The 15,037-nt window shown below is 40.5% G+C and overlaps 1 protein-coding gene across 1 annotated transcript; it reads right to left on the bottom strand.

Annotated features, from left to right (window-relative positions):
* Positions 1–2,032: 2,032 nt before the first annotated feature.
* On the bottom strand, positions 2,033–12,785 carry LOC109901254 (basic helix-loop-helix transcription factor scleraxis-like). Its single transcript, XM_020497303.2, has 2 exons — positions 11,490–12,785; positions 2,033–3,427 (listed from the first exon to the last, which is right to left on the bottom strand). The coding sequence occupies exons 1-2, from the start codon at positions 12,072–12,074 to the stop codon at positions 3,389–3,391; spliced, it is 624 nt and encodes a 207-aa protein (XP_020352892.2). The 5' UTR covers positions 12,075–12,785; the 3' UTR covers positions 2,033–3,388.
* Between the last annotated feature and the right edge of the window lie 2,252 nt (positions 12,786–15,037).

Genomic DNA, 15,037 nt, shown 5'->3' with positions numbered 1-15,037 from the left:
TCGGCTACAAAAAGAGGGTGGTTCACACCAATCTGCCTCTTAACAAGCGCTTAACGCTATTTGATTGTGCCACTGGTCTTGTGCAAACGAGGAGGAGCCAATCGTAGTACGTTGTTCCTCCTCCCAGGAATAGGACTGTTGTCATGTCTGATTGATCGGAGCAACGTCATGTCTACTTCGGAGGAACGACTTGAAGCGTTCACGTGCTTGGAAAGAGCTTTGACCATTACGTGCATTTTTCCCAGTAGGATGGACTTATTTACGAGGTCCCAACATCATGTGAACAAGGCATGTTTTAGACCTAAAACAACTCTCCTAATGACTCATTCACTGTCTCGATAGCGAGTCACAGAGACTAATCTTTACTCTTAGTCACTACAAAAATGTACTAATTGTTTGCGAATCGCACATCATTAATAAGCTAGCCATACTGAGTAAATTTAACTAGCGAAATTATTCAGGATGTACTAGTCACAGTATACTTTTCATTGGCTGCCATTAAGTTTAAATACTATCAAAAATGAAATCTATAGCTGAAGATAATATGAACATTTTTAAACTGTTGGGAAAGCCTTCAAGGTGAAGCTGGTTGAGAGAATGCCAAGAGTGTAAAAAGCTGTCATCAAGGCAAAGGGAGGCTACTTTGAAGGATCTCAAATACAGTATAAACATATTTTGATTTGTTGAAACAATTTTTGGTTACTACATTATTCCATATGTGTTGTTTTGATGTCTTCAGCTTTATTCTACAATGTAGAAAATAGGGGGAAGAAAACTTGAATAAGTAGGTGTGTCCAAACTTATGACTGGTACTGTATATAACGTGTAATATTGGGATGCAAACTCAAAATGTAAGACATTATAATTGTGTATCTGACATGGTACAGGTGGATTATTGTTTTAAACCCATAACCATGTGTGTGAGGTGTATACTTTGTTGCAAAGTAGAATTTCTTAAGACTACCAAGAATCACTCTGTGTGGCCCTTGTTTGTATTATTATGAGTAAGTACATCAATGCTCCTGTTTGTCCATGTTTCTTGGAGATCCTTTGAATGGTAATGTTTTGTGATACTATCAACTCATTCTGTGGTATAAACACATTCATAGTTCTATAACACCTAATGTCACTTTACTTAAGGTGTCTATGCACACTCTATAAGGGCACATGACATGGTTATGATGCCCATCTTTCCATTCACTGTGACAGAGAGGTTGTAAATGAGATAACACCCTGCTATAACATCTGGTATGTAGACTCTTACGTAATAATATATGACATAAGTTGTCAGGCAGACTGTATAGTAGCAGTTGTAATTAATAGTTGACATTAGAGAGTATGTCAACAGTATGTTCAGTCATTTTTAACACCCATTATAACCGGTGTTATAACATCTCATGCTATTTAAAACGACTTTTGACAGCTCATGACAAATGTTATATGGCTGTTATAAAAGGCTTTATGAATGCATGCATAAGGACACCTACAGTAAAGTGTTACCAAGAATACTTTTTTGGTGTAGGAATTGTACATCTGTGTCCCGGAGTGATTATTGATCTGAGCTAGCAGCTAGTAGTCCTGATCAACTATTAACACTGTCTGTCACTCCAGCAGCATCACCGGTGGTCCTAATAACCCATTAACACTGTTTGTCACCGGTGGTCTAGTCTAGTCTAGTTAGGTTCCTTCCACTAGTCCAGGGGCAGACAGATGATGACTGTTTGTTGTTTTTGGATGATAGATTAAGTAAAGAGAAGGGAAAGATGTGGGTTATATGGTCTGATTAAACTGTCCACAGGTCACTGGGTTTACATTGGGCAGAGAGAGTATCATCAACCCAAACCAGATGTCCTTATGGACTGTGTTTTCTTAGCTGATGTCACTGGTGATGATCTGAGAGGTTTGGTCTGGGGTCTGGGAATGGTGTTCTATGAAGCTGCTCCACACAAGCAGTTCAGACAATCTAGCCACCTAGCTATTATGGCAACAGAATAGATATTTGACTTCAAAGATTTGCACTGACTGTGATCCGAAGACCACATGATATAACACGAAAAGGAGCATTAGCATAAAACATATTTTTATCGAACAATACATAAACAATACAAAAACACATAAACAATACACAACATTGGCCCAGATTTCCAAATGTTCAACTATTTATGAAAAGATCTTGATGATTTTTCAGGAGGTGGATCGAAATCTGTCAGAGCTCTCAAACCACTGTATGTGTGTGTAAGTCTTTGGAGGGGTCGGACAAAAAGGACAAGACAAGGAGCAGTTGGACATCCATGGATATAGCACAATGAAGTGGACCTCTTCTTCTTCTTCTTCAAACAGGGGTCACGGATGGCGGATAGAAAAGGAAGCAGCAAAGATGCAGGACAGAGGACAATCTGAGTGAACCCTGCACACATTGTAAAGCCATCAGAACAGAGCCTGTGAGTCAGTAGCGCTCCTGGGAAGGAAGAACGCAGGAGAAGAGGAGGAGAGACGGAGGGAGCACATGGAATTCCAAAGGTAAACGAGAGGACAGTCAGGGGACGAGACAGGCAGACTTCCAGAGCTCTACCTGCAGATGTAATCTAGGATCTGTTCCTCTGCTCTGCCAGTCACCATCACCACTGTCTGAGACTGAGGGCTGTGCTTCTGCTTGTGCTTCTGAAAAGCACTCTGTAACAACTGTTGATGTAAAAAAAGAAGAGCTTTACAAATCCATCTGATTGGTAATTGATGAAAGGGTGGGGGATGTCGGGGTCTGCATGGTACTGAACTACTGCTGATTCTTCCTAAAGGATTGCCTTTCTCCCATGATTCAGCCAGTACACTTCAGATCCATCAGCGTAGTAGCACAATATGTTGAACATCAATAACATGAACATCCAGCACGTATTGATGAGAGTGAAGGGCATACAGTCCAGGGAGGGTTCTAGAGTGGTGTTATGTCATATTTGGGTGCTCTGAAGTCCGTGGAAGGTTCAGTAACGAGTCATTTGTGTTTCCAGAGCCCAAGTAGTGCACAATATAGGGAATATAGTGCCATTTGGGCTGCAGCCGTTGAAATAGCTGTCCTCCTCTGCCTGTTCATTATAATGCCCAGTAGTTTAAGGATAGATATTAACTAAATGGTCATGAGTATATATATCATCTCATGTTTCATGGACTTTTTGCTCCCACATCCTCCCTTAACACACATATCAAATCCTCCATGGTCTTAAATACACCATTGTGCTTTCAATATATATATATATATACATGATACAAATATTGTATTCTCATTAAGTACACAACTGTAATTACAACTTTCATTTGAAGAATAGGCAAAGTGAACTGATCCTTCACAATAGTGTTGGATATTTATCCTCTGGATGTTTCTGTCCTTCAGGCGTTATCTTCTTACAGTTGTTTTTCTGTCTCTGTCTTTGTTCTGAAAGAGAGAAAACATCATCAGACCTCCTGGTTTTCCCCCACTGAAGATGACTCCCTATCCCCTTAATAGTGACTATGTCCCATAGGACTTTTGGTCAAAAGTAGTGCACTATATAGGGAATAGGGTGCCATTTGGGACGCACACTTAGATTAGATGCATGAACTGATGTAGCCCAGCTCTCCATTTCACCTTATTTTTCAGTCTGCAGTCACAATGACATCATTGTAATCTAGGCCAACAGAGTGAAAAATAAAGGGTTTGAATCAGAATGGAATGTTTAGTATTTGTCTGTTCTATCAAAACAGAGCACCCTTGATTTTCTCCTGTGGTTATTTCCTTGGGGTCCAGGTTGTCTGGCCAGGAAGCCAGCCTCGGGAACAGCAAGCAGAGCCTCATATTTTCCCTTCTCACCTCTCTGTGTTTTGTGACACACCTGGCTTGCATTAAGTCCGTTCGCTTTGGTGAGGAGGTTGTAAGTTATTGGAATGGCATTGTTTCTTGAGTCAGAGCTAGGCCGTACCGTATGTGAGCTAAGTGGGAGCGGGAGCTGGAGCTCCTAATCAAAACATGCTCCTGGAGTCAAATGGAGTCTAATCAGATTTCAAAACAAGCTCTGGTCAGTTTTCTTACTGAAGCTTTTGGGGAAATCTTATGGCTACTGACAGAACGTTAATACACTGAACAAAAATATAAACGCAACATGCAACAATTTCAAAGATTACAATTCAAATAAGGAAATTTGTCAATTGAAATAAATTCATTAGGAGATAATCTATGGATTTCACATGACTGGGAATACAGATATGCATCTGTTGATCACAGATACCGTTTAAAAAAGGTTGGGGTGTGGATCAGAAAACCAGTCAGTATCTGGTGTGACCACCAAAAGGTTGGGGTGTGGATCAGAAAACCAGTCAGTATCTGGTGTGACCACCAAAAGGTTGGGGTGTGGATCAGAAAACCAGTCAGTATCTGGTGTGACCACCAAAAGGTTGGGGTGTGGATCAGAAAACCAGTCAGTATCTGGTGTGACCACCAAAAGGTTGGGGTGTGGATCAGAAAACCAGTCAGTATCTGGTGTGACCACCAAAAGGTTGGGGTGTGGATCAGAAAACCAGTCAGTATCTGGTGTGACCACCAAAAGGTTGGGGTGTGGATCAGAAAACCAGTCAGTATCTGGTGTGACCACCAAAAGGTTGGGGTGTGGATCAGAAAACCAGTCAGTATCTGGTGTGACCACCAAAAGGTTGGGGTGTGGATCAGCAAACCAGTCAGTATCTGGTGTGACCACCAAAAGGTTGGGGTGTGGATCAGAAAACCAGTCAGTATCTGGTGTGACCACCAAAAGGTTGGGGTGTGGATCAGAAAACCAGTCAGTATCTGGTGTGACCACCAAAAGGTTGGGGTGTGGATCAGAAAACCAGTCAGTATCTGGTGTGACCACCAAAAGGTTGGGGTGTGGATCAGAAAACCAGTCAGTATCTGGTGTGACCACCATTTGCCTCATGCAGCGTGACACAACTCCTTTGCATAGAGTTAATCAAGCTCTATTCAATTGAATTTGTCTTTATAACGATCCTGTTGCTGATAATCTAATTACAGTAATATGACAATTAATTTAAATGCGCTCATTTATTTAATGTGCACTTTAGGACTGACTCCTGTTTCGTGTTGGATTAGTCTGTAACTACTTCCATATGTCTGTCCATGATAAAATACCCAGTGAAGATCATTTGAATACAATACAAGGCATGAGGTGGAATACAGTCGCAGGAGCAGCAGCTCTGCACAGCACTCAACTCTATGTTGCGTCACAAATGGAACCCTATTCACTTTATAGTGCGTGGACTCATAGGGCTCTGGTCAGAAGTAGTGCACTATGGGAAAAGGGTGCCATTTAGAGTACATACTATTAGTACTGCTCACAGCAGAGAGGGAACGCAACAGTCAACAACAAGCTTCCTCTGAACACAAAACATTCACTTCAATTTTTTTCGATTGGTAACACTTTATCATAACTTTCATGAATAAGCATGATTATTAAACAATTTAATCAACTATTTATAAATAAGTATTTCAATATTGGTAAAAATGTACAAGTATTTATAATGGCTTACTCATAAACGTTTTTATGAAGTGTCACCAGCGCTTCTGAGTTTGCATTTGGTTTAATACTCAATATCCAGTATCCATTTAACTAAAGGTACTGGGCTGGACCAATGTTGCTGTAATGTTTGGACCCTAAGGGGAAGCCTGGTTTGTAATGGGAGTGTTCACTGCCAAGCATCATCACTAGATCCCATGAAGACAAGATCCCTGGCATTCTAACCTTGATATGGAGACTATAGATTTACTGAGTTTTTACACTTTATAATTCTATAAAACTAGAGCTAGAATATACAGTATTCATAAATGCTGGCCATGCTCTGTCTAAATGGAATAGAGAGTATAGTATGAAGTTTGATAAAGTACACTCAATAGGCATGATATGGTTGAGGCATGTAGTCTCCTACACAGTAAGTCATAGCTATGGCTTAAGCATGAATGACTTTATTTTCATACATTTACTGCCTCAGTTGAGGGTAACAACACTTGTGAAAACCTTGAAGAGACAATGATGTTTTACTTGATACAGTGTTCTCTCTCTACAGTCTACAATAGCTCATTAGCCCACTCTGCAGGTCTTGAAATGTGTTGAAAAGACAAAACTGCACTCGTATTATATACTGAATAGTTCACATATGCTTCATTTAATTATATTCTTCTTCTTTAGAAACAAAGAAACGAGTGGCTGCTGAAGGGTGTTTTTCTGGGAGTAATGAGCACTGGGAATATGTCCCAAATGGCACCCTATTCCCTATATAGTGCACTACTTTTGACCAGAGCCCTATGAGTCCTGGTACAAAGTAAAGCACTTTAAAAGAAATGGGGTGCCATTTGGGACAGCCTTAATTGGAGAAATGAGTGAGAGCTGTTATGGAGACCAGTTTTACTTTAAGCATCACATCAAAGAGCTAAAAGAGCTAGCTCAATCTGGTTCAAATACCAGCAGCAGAATGAATACAGGGTTCAGCACTGGATCAATCATTTAAAGGGCAATTATCTCATTAGCTGGTTTATTCTGTAGGATTCTAACAATGTCCAATTACTTCCAGGATACATTTATTCTGGATTCATTATTGGGATATATGGTCAGAATCTGTTTTCATGTGTCTATGTTTCCAAAAGTCCAAATCCAATGACCAATTATACTGTTGTAAAACTTTTATAGTCACTTTGAATTAAAACCATTCACAGCATTATAAATCTGAAATATTTCTTCATGCATTGTATAAATATGATTCCTTCCTGATAGTGAAGAGTATTTTCACATTGTCATCCTCTTTCTGATGTTCAGCTGCCTTAGTCAAACATTATATATTCATTCTATGTTGCAAATCTAAGGCATACATTCTATACATGCATACATTCTATACATTCTATACATGCATACATTCTATACATTCATACATTCTATACATTCATACATTCTATACATTCATACATTCTATACATTCAAACATTCTATACAATCTATACATGCATACATTCTATACATTCTATACATTCTATACAGTCTATACATGCATACATTCTATACATTCATACATTCTATACATTCATACATTCTATACATGCATACATTCTATACAGTCTATACAGTCTATACATGCATACATTCTATACATTCATACATTCTATACATTCATACATTCTATACATTCATACATTCTATACATTCATACATTCTATACAGTCTATACAGTCTATACATTCATACATTCTATACATTCATACATTCTATACAGTCTATACATGCATACATTCTATACAGTCTATACATTCATACATTCTATACATTCTATACAGTCTATACATGCATACATTCTATACATGCATACATTCTATACATTCATACATTCTATACATTCAAACATTCTATACAATCTATACATGCATACATTCTATATATTCTATACATTCTATACAGTCTATACATGCATACATTCTATACATTCATACATTCTATACATTCATACATTCTATACATTCATACATTCTATACAATCTATACAGTCTATACATGCATACATTCTATACAGTCTATACATGCATACATTCTATACATTCACACATTCTATACATTCATACATTCTATACATGCATACATTCTATACAGTCTATACAGTCTATACATGCATACATTCTATACATTCATACATTCTATACATTCATACATTCTATACATTCATACATTCTATACAGTCTATACAGTCTATACATTCATACATTCTATACATTCATACATTCTATACAGTCTATACATGCATACATTCTATACAGTCTATACATTCATACATTCTATACATTCTATACAGTCTATACATGCATACATTCTATACATGCATACATTATATACATTCATACATTCAAACATTCTATACAATCTATACATGCATACATTCTATATATTCTATACATTCTATACAGTCTATACATGCATATATTCTATACATTCTATACATTCATACATTCTATACATTCATACATTCTATACAGTCTATACAGTCTATACATGCATACATTCTATACAGTCTATACATGCATACATTCTATACAGTCTATACATGCATACATTCTATACATTCATACATTCTATACAGTCTATACAGTCTATACATGCATACATTCTATACAGTCTATACATGCATACATTCTATACATTCATACATTCTATACAGTCTATACAGTCTATACATGCATACATTCTATACATTCATACATTCTATACATTCATACATTCTATACATTCATACATTCTATACATTCATACATTCTATACAGTCTATACATGCATACATTCTATACATTCTATACATGCATACATTCTATACAATCTATACATTCATACATTCTATACATTCATACATTCTATACATGCATACATTCTATACATTCATACATTCTATACATGCATACATTCTATACATTCATACATTCTATTCATTCTATACATGCATACATTCTATACATTCATACATTCTATACATGCATACATTCTATACATGCATACATTCTATACATGCATACATTCTATACATTCATACATTCTATACATTCATACATTCTATACAGTCTATACATGCATACATTCTATACAGTCTATACATGCATACATTCTATACATTCTATACATGCATACATTCTATACATTCTATACAATCTATACATTCATACATTCTATACATGCATACATTCTATACATGCATACATTCTATACATTCATACATTCTATTCATTCTATACATGCATACATTCTATACATTCATACATTCTATACATGCATACATTCTATACATGCATACATTCTATACATTCATACATTCTATACATGCATACATTCTATACATGCATACATTCTATACATTCATACATTCTATACATGCACACATTCTATACATGCATACATTCTATACATGCATACATTCTATACATGCATACATTCTATATATTCATACATTCGATACAGTCTATACATGCATACATTCTATACATTTTATACATTCTATACATTCTATACATTCATACATTCTATACATTCATACATTCTATACATTCTAGTTATTGTGGAATGATACTACCTACCTGCCTACCATTGGGTTCAACAATGAATGAATATCTTTATGCTGTGCATGGGACAAAAAACATCATGTCTACAGTTTATGTCAAATGGCACCTTGTTCCCTATATAATGCATTACTGTTGACCAGAGCACTATGGACACTGGCATCCTGTTCCCTATATAATGCACTACTGTTGACCAGAGCACTATGGACTCTGGCACCCTGTACCCTATATAATGCACTACTGTTGACCAGAGCACTATGGACACTGGCATCCTGTTCCCTATATAATGCACTACTGTTGACCAGAGCACTATGGACTCTAGCATCCTGTTCCCTATATAATGCATTATTGTTGACCAGAGCACTATGGACTCTGGCACCCTGTTCCCTATATAATGCACTACTGTTGACCAGAGCACTATGGACTCTGGCACCCTGTACCCTATATAATGCATTATTGTTGACCAGAGCACTATGGACTCTGGCATCCTGTTCCCTATATAATGCATTATTGTTGACCAGAGCACTATGAACTCTGGCACCCTGTTCCCTATATAATGCACTACTGTTGACCATAGGCTGTCATGTAAAGTACTTAAGTACTTAAGTACAAATACTTTAAAGTAGTTTTTGGGAGTATCTGTACTTTTACTTTTACTCCACTACATTCCTAAAGAAAATAATGTACTTTTTACTCCGTACATTTTACCTGACACCCAAAAGTACTCCTTACATTTTGAATGCTTAGCAGGACAGGAACATGGTCTAATTCACACACTTATAAATATAACATCCATGGTCATCCCTACTACCTCTGATCTGGCAGACTCACAAATGCATCTTTTGTAAATGATGTCTGAGTGTTGGAGTGTGCCCCTGGCTATCCATACATTTTAAAAACAAGAAAATGGTGCCATCTGTTGTGCTTAAAAGAAGACATTTTAAATAATTTCTACTTCTACATTTACTTCTGATACTTAAGTATATTTAGAACCAAATACTTTTAGACTTTTACTCAGGTGGCATTTTACTGGGTGACTTTCTATTAAGGTTTCTATACCATTACTCAAGTATCACAATTGTGTAGGTTTTTCACCACTGGGAATAGGGTTCCACTTGAGACAGGGACTCAGAGTTGTAACAGCAAGGTGGTTAACAGCAGAAGGAATGAGGAAGAGAACAACACATCTCCAGATGTGACTATTTTGGCTGACTGTATGCTTGTTGTAGTTATTTTGTCCAGGGTATTTGTGACTTGTCTGACTACTCATTCACATTGCTCCGGCCAAACACCAGGCTCACTATCATTTCTTTTCCAAGATGAACGTATGCAGTGATCGACAGAGTAGAGTAACTAAATTTGGGATTAATCGTCAGGCACATTTGTGAGTACTGCATGGATGAATTTTTACGGGTTAGCTCATTTATACTTTGATGATACACAATTCTCTACCGCTCACTTTCCACCTGGAGTAATGATCTTGTCCAGTTCACAAGGTTCAAACCAACGGCTTAGTCCTCACTGTTTTCTCTTGACGTCAACAATCAGTCCACATCTAGGACACTCATCCTGGAGCTGATGCAGGTCCTGCGTGGCTCAGTTGGTAGAGCATGGTGCTTGTAATGTCAGGACCGTGGGTTTGAGTCCTGCTGGACCCACCCATAACAACATGTATGTACGCACTACTGTAAGTCACTTTGGGGAAAAAGCGCCTGCTAAATGGAATATATTATGCAGGTCTAATGTAATGAGAGTTGAGGTTGTACTTCAGTGTTTCTGCTCTGACTGATCCCATCGACTCCACCAGTGGTAGGGAACAGAGGTGTAGATTTCACACTGCGGGGAGGCTGCCACATGTCAACCATTCCCACATAAATTAGCTTAGATGTGCAACGGTCAGGTTAGGATGAAATTGGCTCCTTATTAAGAACTACGGTATTATAGTATTACACTGATTTGAACGAGAAGGCAGCATTGAAGAGGGTGAATATATCCAAGTGTTTCCCTAACTTTTTTCCATAACCTACCTAATTAATTCAACATATTCTTATGATCAAACTAATGATAGTTTGGTGACAGTTTGAACTAATATAGACTATCCAAATAACGTGGGGCAAAAACCCAGCCTTTAGCCATGAGGAGTTCGGCCACAAGACGCAGCCCACAGTGAAATTCTCATTTTCTCAATGACAGAGTTACCTGAAATAAGAACCCAGAACTAGCTCTAAAATAGTTTGTTTGGAAGTTGAAAGGCCACTTAAAGGGACTCCATGAACGGCCTAGTTTAGTTATTTTTCTCTGGGAGGATTTCAACCAATAAGACCCTTGACATCCACACCATACCACTCTCCTGTCAGTCATACAGTAGCTCTGCCCCTCCAGTGGCACTCACCATTTTCCTCTGCTTGCTGAGGCAGAAAGTACAGATGTGTTTGGGCTGGTTCTCTGAGCCCCGGCCGGGCGAGGGGCTGAGACTGTGGAGGGTGTGGTGGTGGAATGGGGGTGTGGAGGTGTGGCACGGCTGCCCATCCCCACACGCCTCGCCCACCAGCAGCACATTACCCAGGTGGGAGATGTAGCTGGACGCCAGCCGCAGAGTCTCGATCTTGGACAGCTTCCTGTCAGCTGGCTCGGTGGGGATGAGGGTCCTCAGGGCAGTGAAGGCTGTGTTCACGCTGTTGGTGCGGTCCCTCTCTCGAGCGTTTGCCACGTTCCTCTGCCGCACCTCCACCACCGGGGCCCCTGCCACCATCGGGGGCCCCGCCAGCCTCCCGGCAACTCCGCAGAACTTCCTCTTCCTGCTTCCCACCTTGATCTGAAACCCGTTGGAGCCGCCGTTGAGACGGAAGGAGGACTTCTGGGAGTCGGAGCCCGAGCTCTCGCTGCCGCCGTTCTCCTCCTCGTCCTCTGACATCATGTTGATGTCGGAGAAGAGGAAGCGGCTTGGGGGAGCCGTACGCACCATCTTAAAAGACATCAGTCCAGATCTACAAGACAGGTGGGAGACTCCTCTCTCATATAGAGACCTGTAGAAAGACCAGATCCCCCAGTACTGTAGATCCTCTACTTAATCCTTGGACATGAGGACAAAAGAGATCAAGACACTCAGATGAAATCACTATTTGATATCTCTCGCTCTTTCTCTGCTTCTCTCACCTCTCTCTCTCTCTTTCTCTCTTTCTCTGTCTCACTCTGTCACCTATCTCTCTTTCTCTTCTCTGTCTGTCTGTCTTTCTCTATCTCAAGGTGGACCCCTCCTTCACTCCTGGCTGGCTATATTGTGAGCGTCTGTTTCCTCTGAGTTCCCCTCAGTGTGCTGTTAGCCTCCCTCTGCCTCTACACAGATACACGTGTGATTTCTGTCTGAGTGTCTCCGTATGGCTGTCCTTTATAGGCGGTGGGAGGGCCTGCTGCTCCGCTCTACTCTACTCCCCCCTCTGCTCTATGTAGGCGGTGGGAGGGCCTGCTGCTCTGCTCTGCTCTACTCCCCCCTCTGCTCTATAGAAATCTCAGAGATAGAGTTAGACTCTCTGAGTGTCTGGGCTGGACTGGGGTTGGACTGGGGCTGGGGTTGGACTGGGGCTGGGAAGATGAAAAGAAAGGTGGTCTGTATGATGATGAAAACAAATACATGTGATAGACAGTCACTGAACGCCGGATGGTAAGGTCCACTACTTTATGCTCTCTCTCTCTCTCTCTCTCTCTCTCTCTCTCTCTCTCTCTCTCTCCTCTCCTCTCCTCTCCTCTCCTCTCCTCTCCTCTCCTCTCCTCTCCTCTCCTCTCCTCTCCTCTCCTCTCCTCTCCTCCTCCACTTCACCATCTACACAGAAGCCTATTGATTTCATGTCAACTGTTTCACACCTCTCGTTCTCAAATAGCACAACAGCACAGTTCTGGACTATTGTCTTCATCTCAGTGTTCTACGGTATGAGAAAGCACTGCCTTGACTGATTTGACTAGCGCGGCACTAACGTGAGGTTAGGGCAACACGAGACGGCTGTTGAAAGGTAATATCACAAATGTATAATTTGTCAAGTTACACAATGTTTCAGTCAACCTTCATCTTTCTTATTTATTCATAATATTTATTCTGTGAAATTGACAGCGGAAAAGTAGCCAACAGTCAGCGCCATGGTTGATTAACAGGAAGTGCTAGAGGCAATAAAGTTGGGAGGAGGCAGTGGACGGACGGGAGAATACTGCAGCCAGGTGGACCTGACAGAATGCCTATGCTACTATTACATAGACATGCAGTAGCAGGATTTTCCCTCCACTTTACATATCTCACAGGACCATGCAGGCAGCTCAACACAGTATTACTTTCACCATCCTAATCAACTGCTTCAGAGGAGAAAACATTTTCTTCCTGAACAATAATCAGATATACTGCAAAATGGTCCTAGATGCCAAGAAAATGTCGTCAACATAGGAAATAATATACTGCTTTCCATGGCAACATTTCCACATTGCAAAATATGGCCACATTTCAATTGCAAAATTACATTTGATAAATTAATTGAGTAAGTGAAAATAGCTAAAAAAATTGTACAAAAGACACGGCTTCCTTTTCTTGCTCCATCATCAGCTGACATGTCCTTCTATGTGTTCTGTCCATTGGTATAACATCTCAACATGAATTCATTACTTAATATCTAGTGTCACTGATGAGGTACACATCTTTAAACGTGTCACTGATAAGGGACACATCTTTAAATGTGTCACTGATGACGAACACATCTTTAACCCTGTCACTGATGAGGGACACATCTTTAACCCTGTCACTGATGAGGGACACATCTTTAACCCTGTCACTGATGAGGGACACATCTTTAACCCTGTCACTGATGAGGGACACATCTTTAAACGTGTGACTGATGAGGGACACATCCTTAACCCTGTCACTGATGAGGGACACATCTTTAAACATGTCACTGATGAGGGACACATCTTTAAACATGTCACTGATGAGGGACACATCTTTAACCCTGTCACTGATGAGGGACACATCTTTAAACATGTCACTGATGAGGGACACATTTTTAACCCTGTCACTGATGAGGGACACATCTTTAAATGTGTCACTGATGAGGGACACATCTTTAAACATGTCACTGATGAGGGTCACTGATCACTGATTGCATCGTCACTGAAACATGTCACTGATAAACTCCAATTTGCTTACCGCCCAAATAGGTCCACAGACGATGCAATCCACAGACGATGCAATCTCAACCACACTGCACACTGCCCTAACCCATCTGGACAAGAGGAATACCTATGTGAGAATGCTGTTCATCGACTACAGCTCGGCATTCAACACCATAGTACCCTCCAAGCTCGTCATCAAGCTCGAGACCCTGGGTCTCGACCCCGCCCTGTGCAACTGGGTACTGGACTTCCTGACGGGCCGCCCCCAGGTGGTGAGGGTAGGCAACAACATCTCCTCCCCGCTGATCCTCAACACTGGGGCCCCACAAGGGTGCGTTCTGAGCCCTCTCCTGTACTCCCTGTTCACCCACGACTGCGTGGCCACGCACGCCTCCAACTCAATCATCAAGTTTGCGGACGACACAACAGTGGTAGGCTTGATTACCAACAACGACGAGACGGCCTACAGGGAGGAGGTGAGGGCCCTCGGAGTGTGGTGTCAGGAAAATAACCTCACACTCAACGTCAACAAAACTAAGGAGATGATTGTGGACTTCAGGAAACAGCAGAGGGAACACCCCCCCATCCACATCGATGGAACAGTAGTGGAGAGGGTAGCAAGTTTTAAGTTCCTCGGCATACACATCACAGACAAACTGAATTGGTCCACTCACACAGACAGCATCGTGAGGAAGGCGCAGCAGCGCCTCTTCAACCTCAGGAGGCTGAAGAAATTCGGCTTGTCACCAAAAGCACTCACAAACTTCTACAGATGCACAATCGAGAGCATCC

Source organism: Oncorhynchus kisutch, unplaced genomic scaffold, assembly GCF_002021735.2.
Source record: "Oncorhynchus kisutch isolate 150728-3 unplaced genomic scaffold, Okis_V2 scaffold1948, whole genome shotgun sequence".
Classification (NCBI taxonomy): Eukaryota; Metazoa; Chordata; class Actinopteri; order Salmoniformes; family Salmonidae; genus Oncorhynchus; species Oncorhynchus kisutch.
This window is presented reverse-complemented; position numbering and strand designations above follow the sequence as displayed.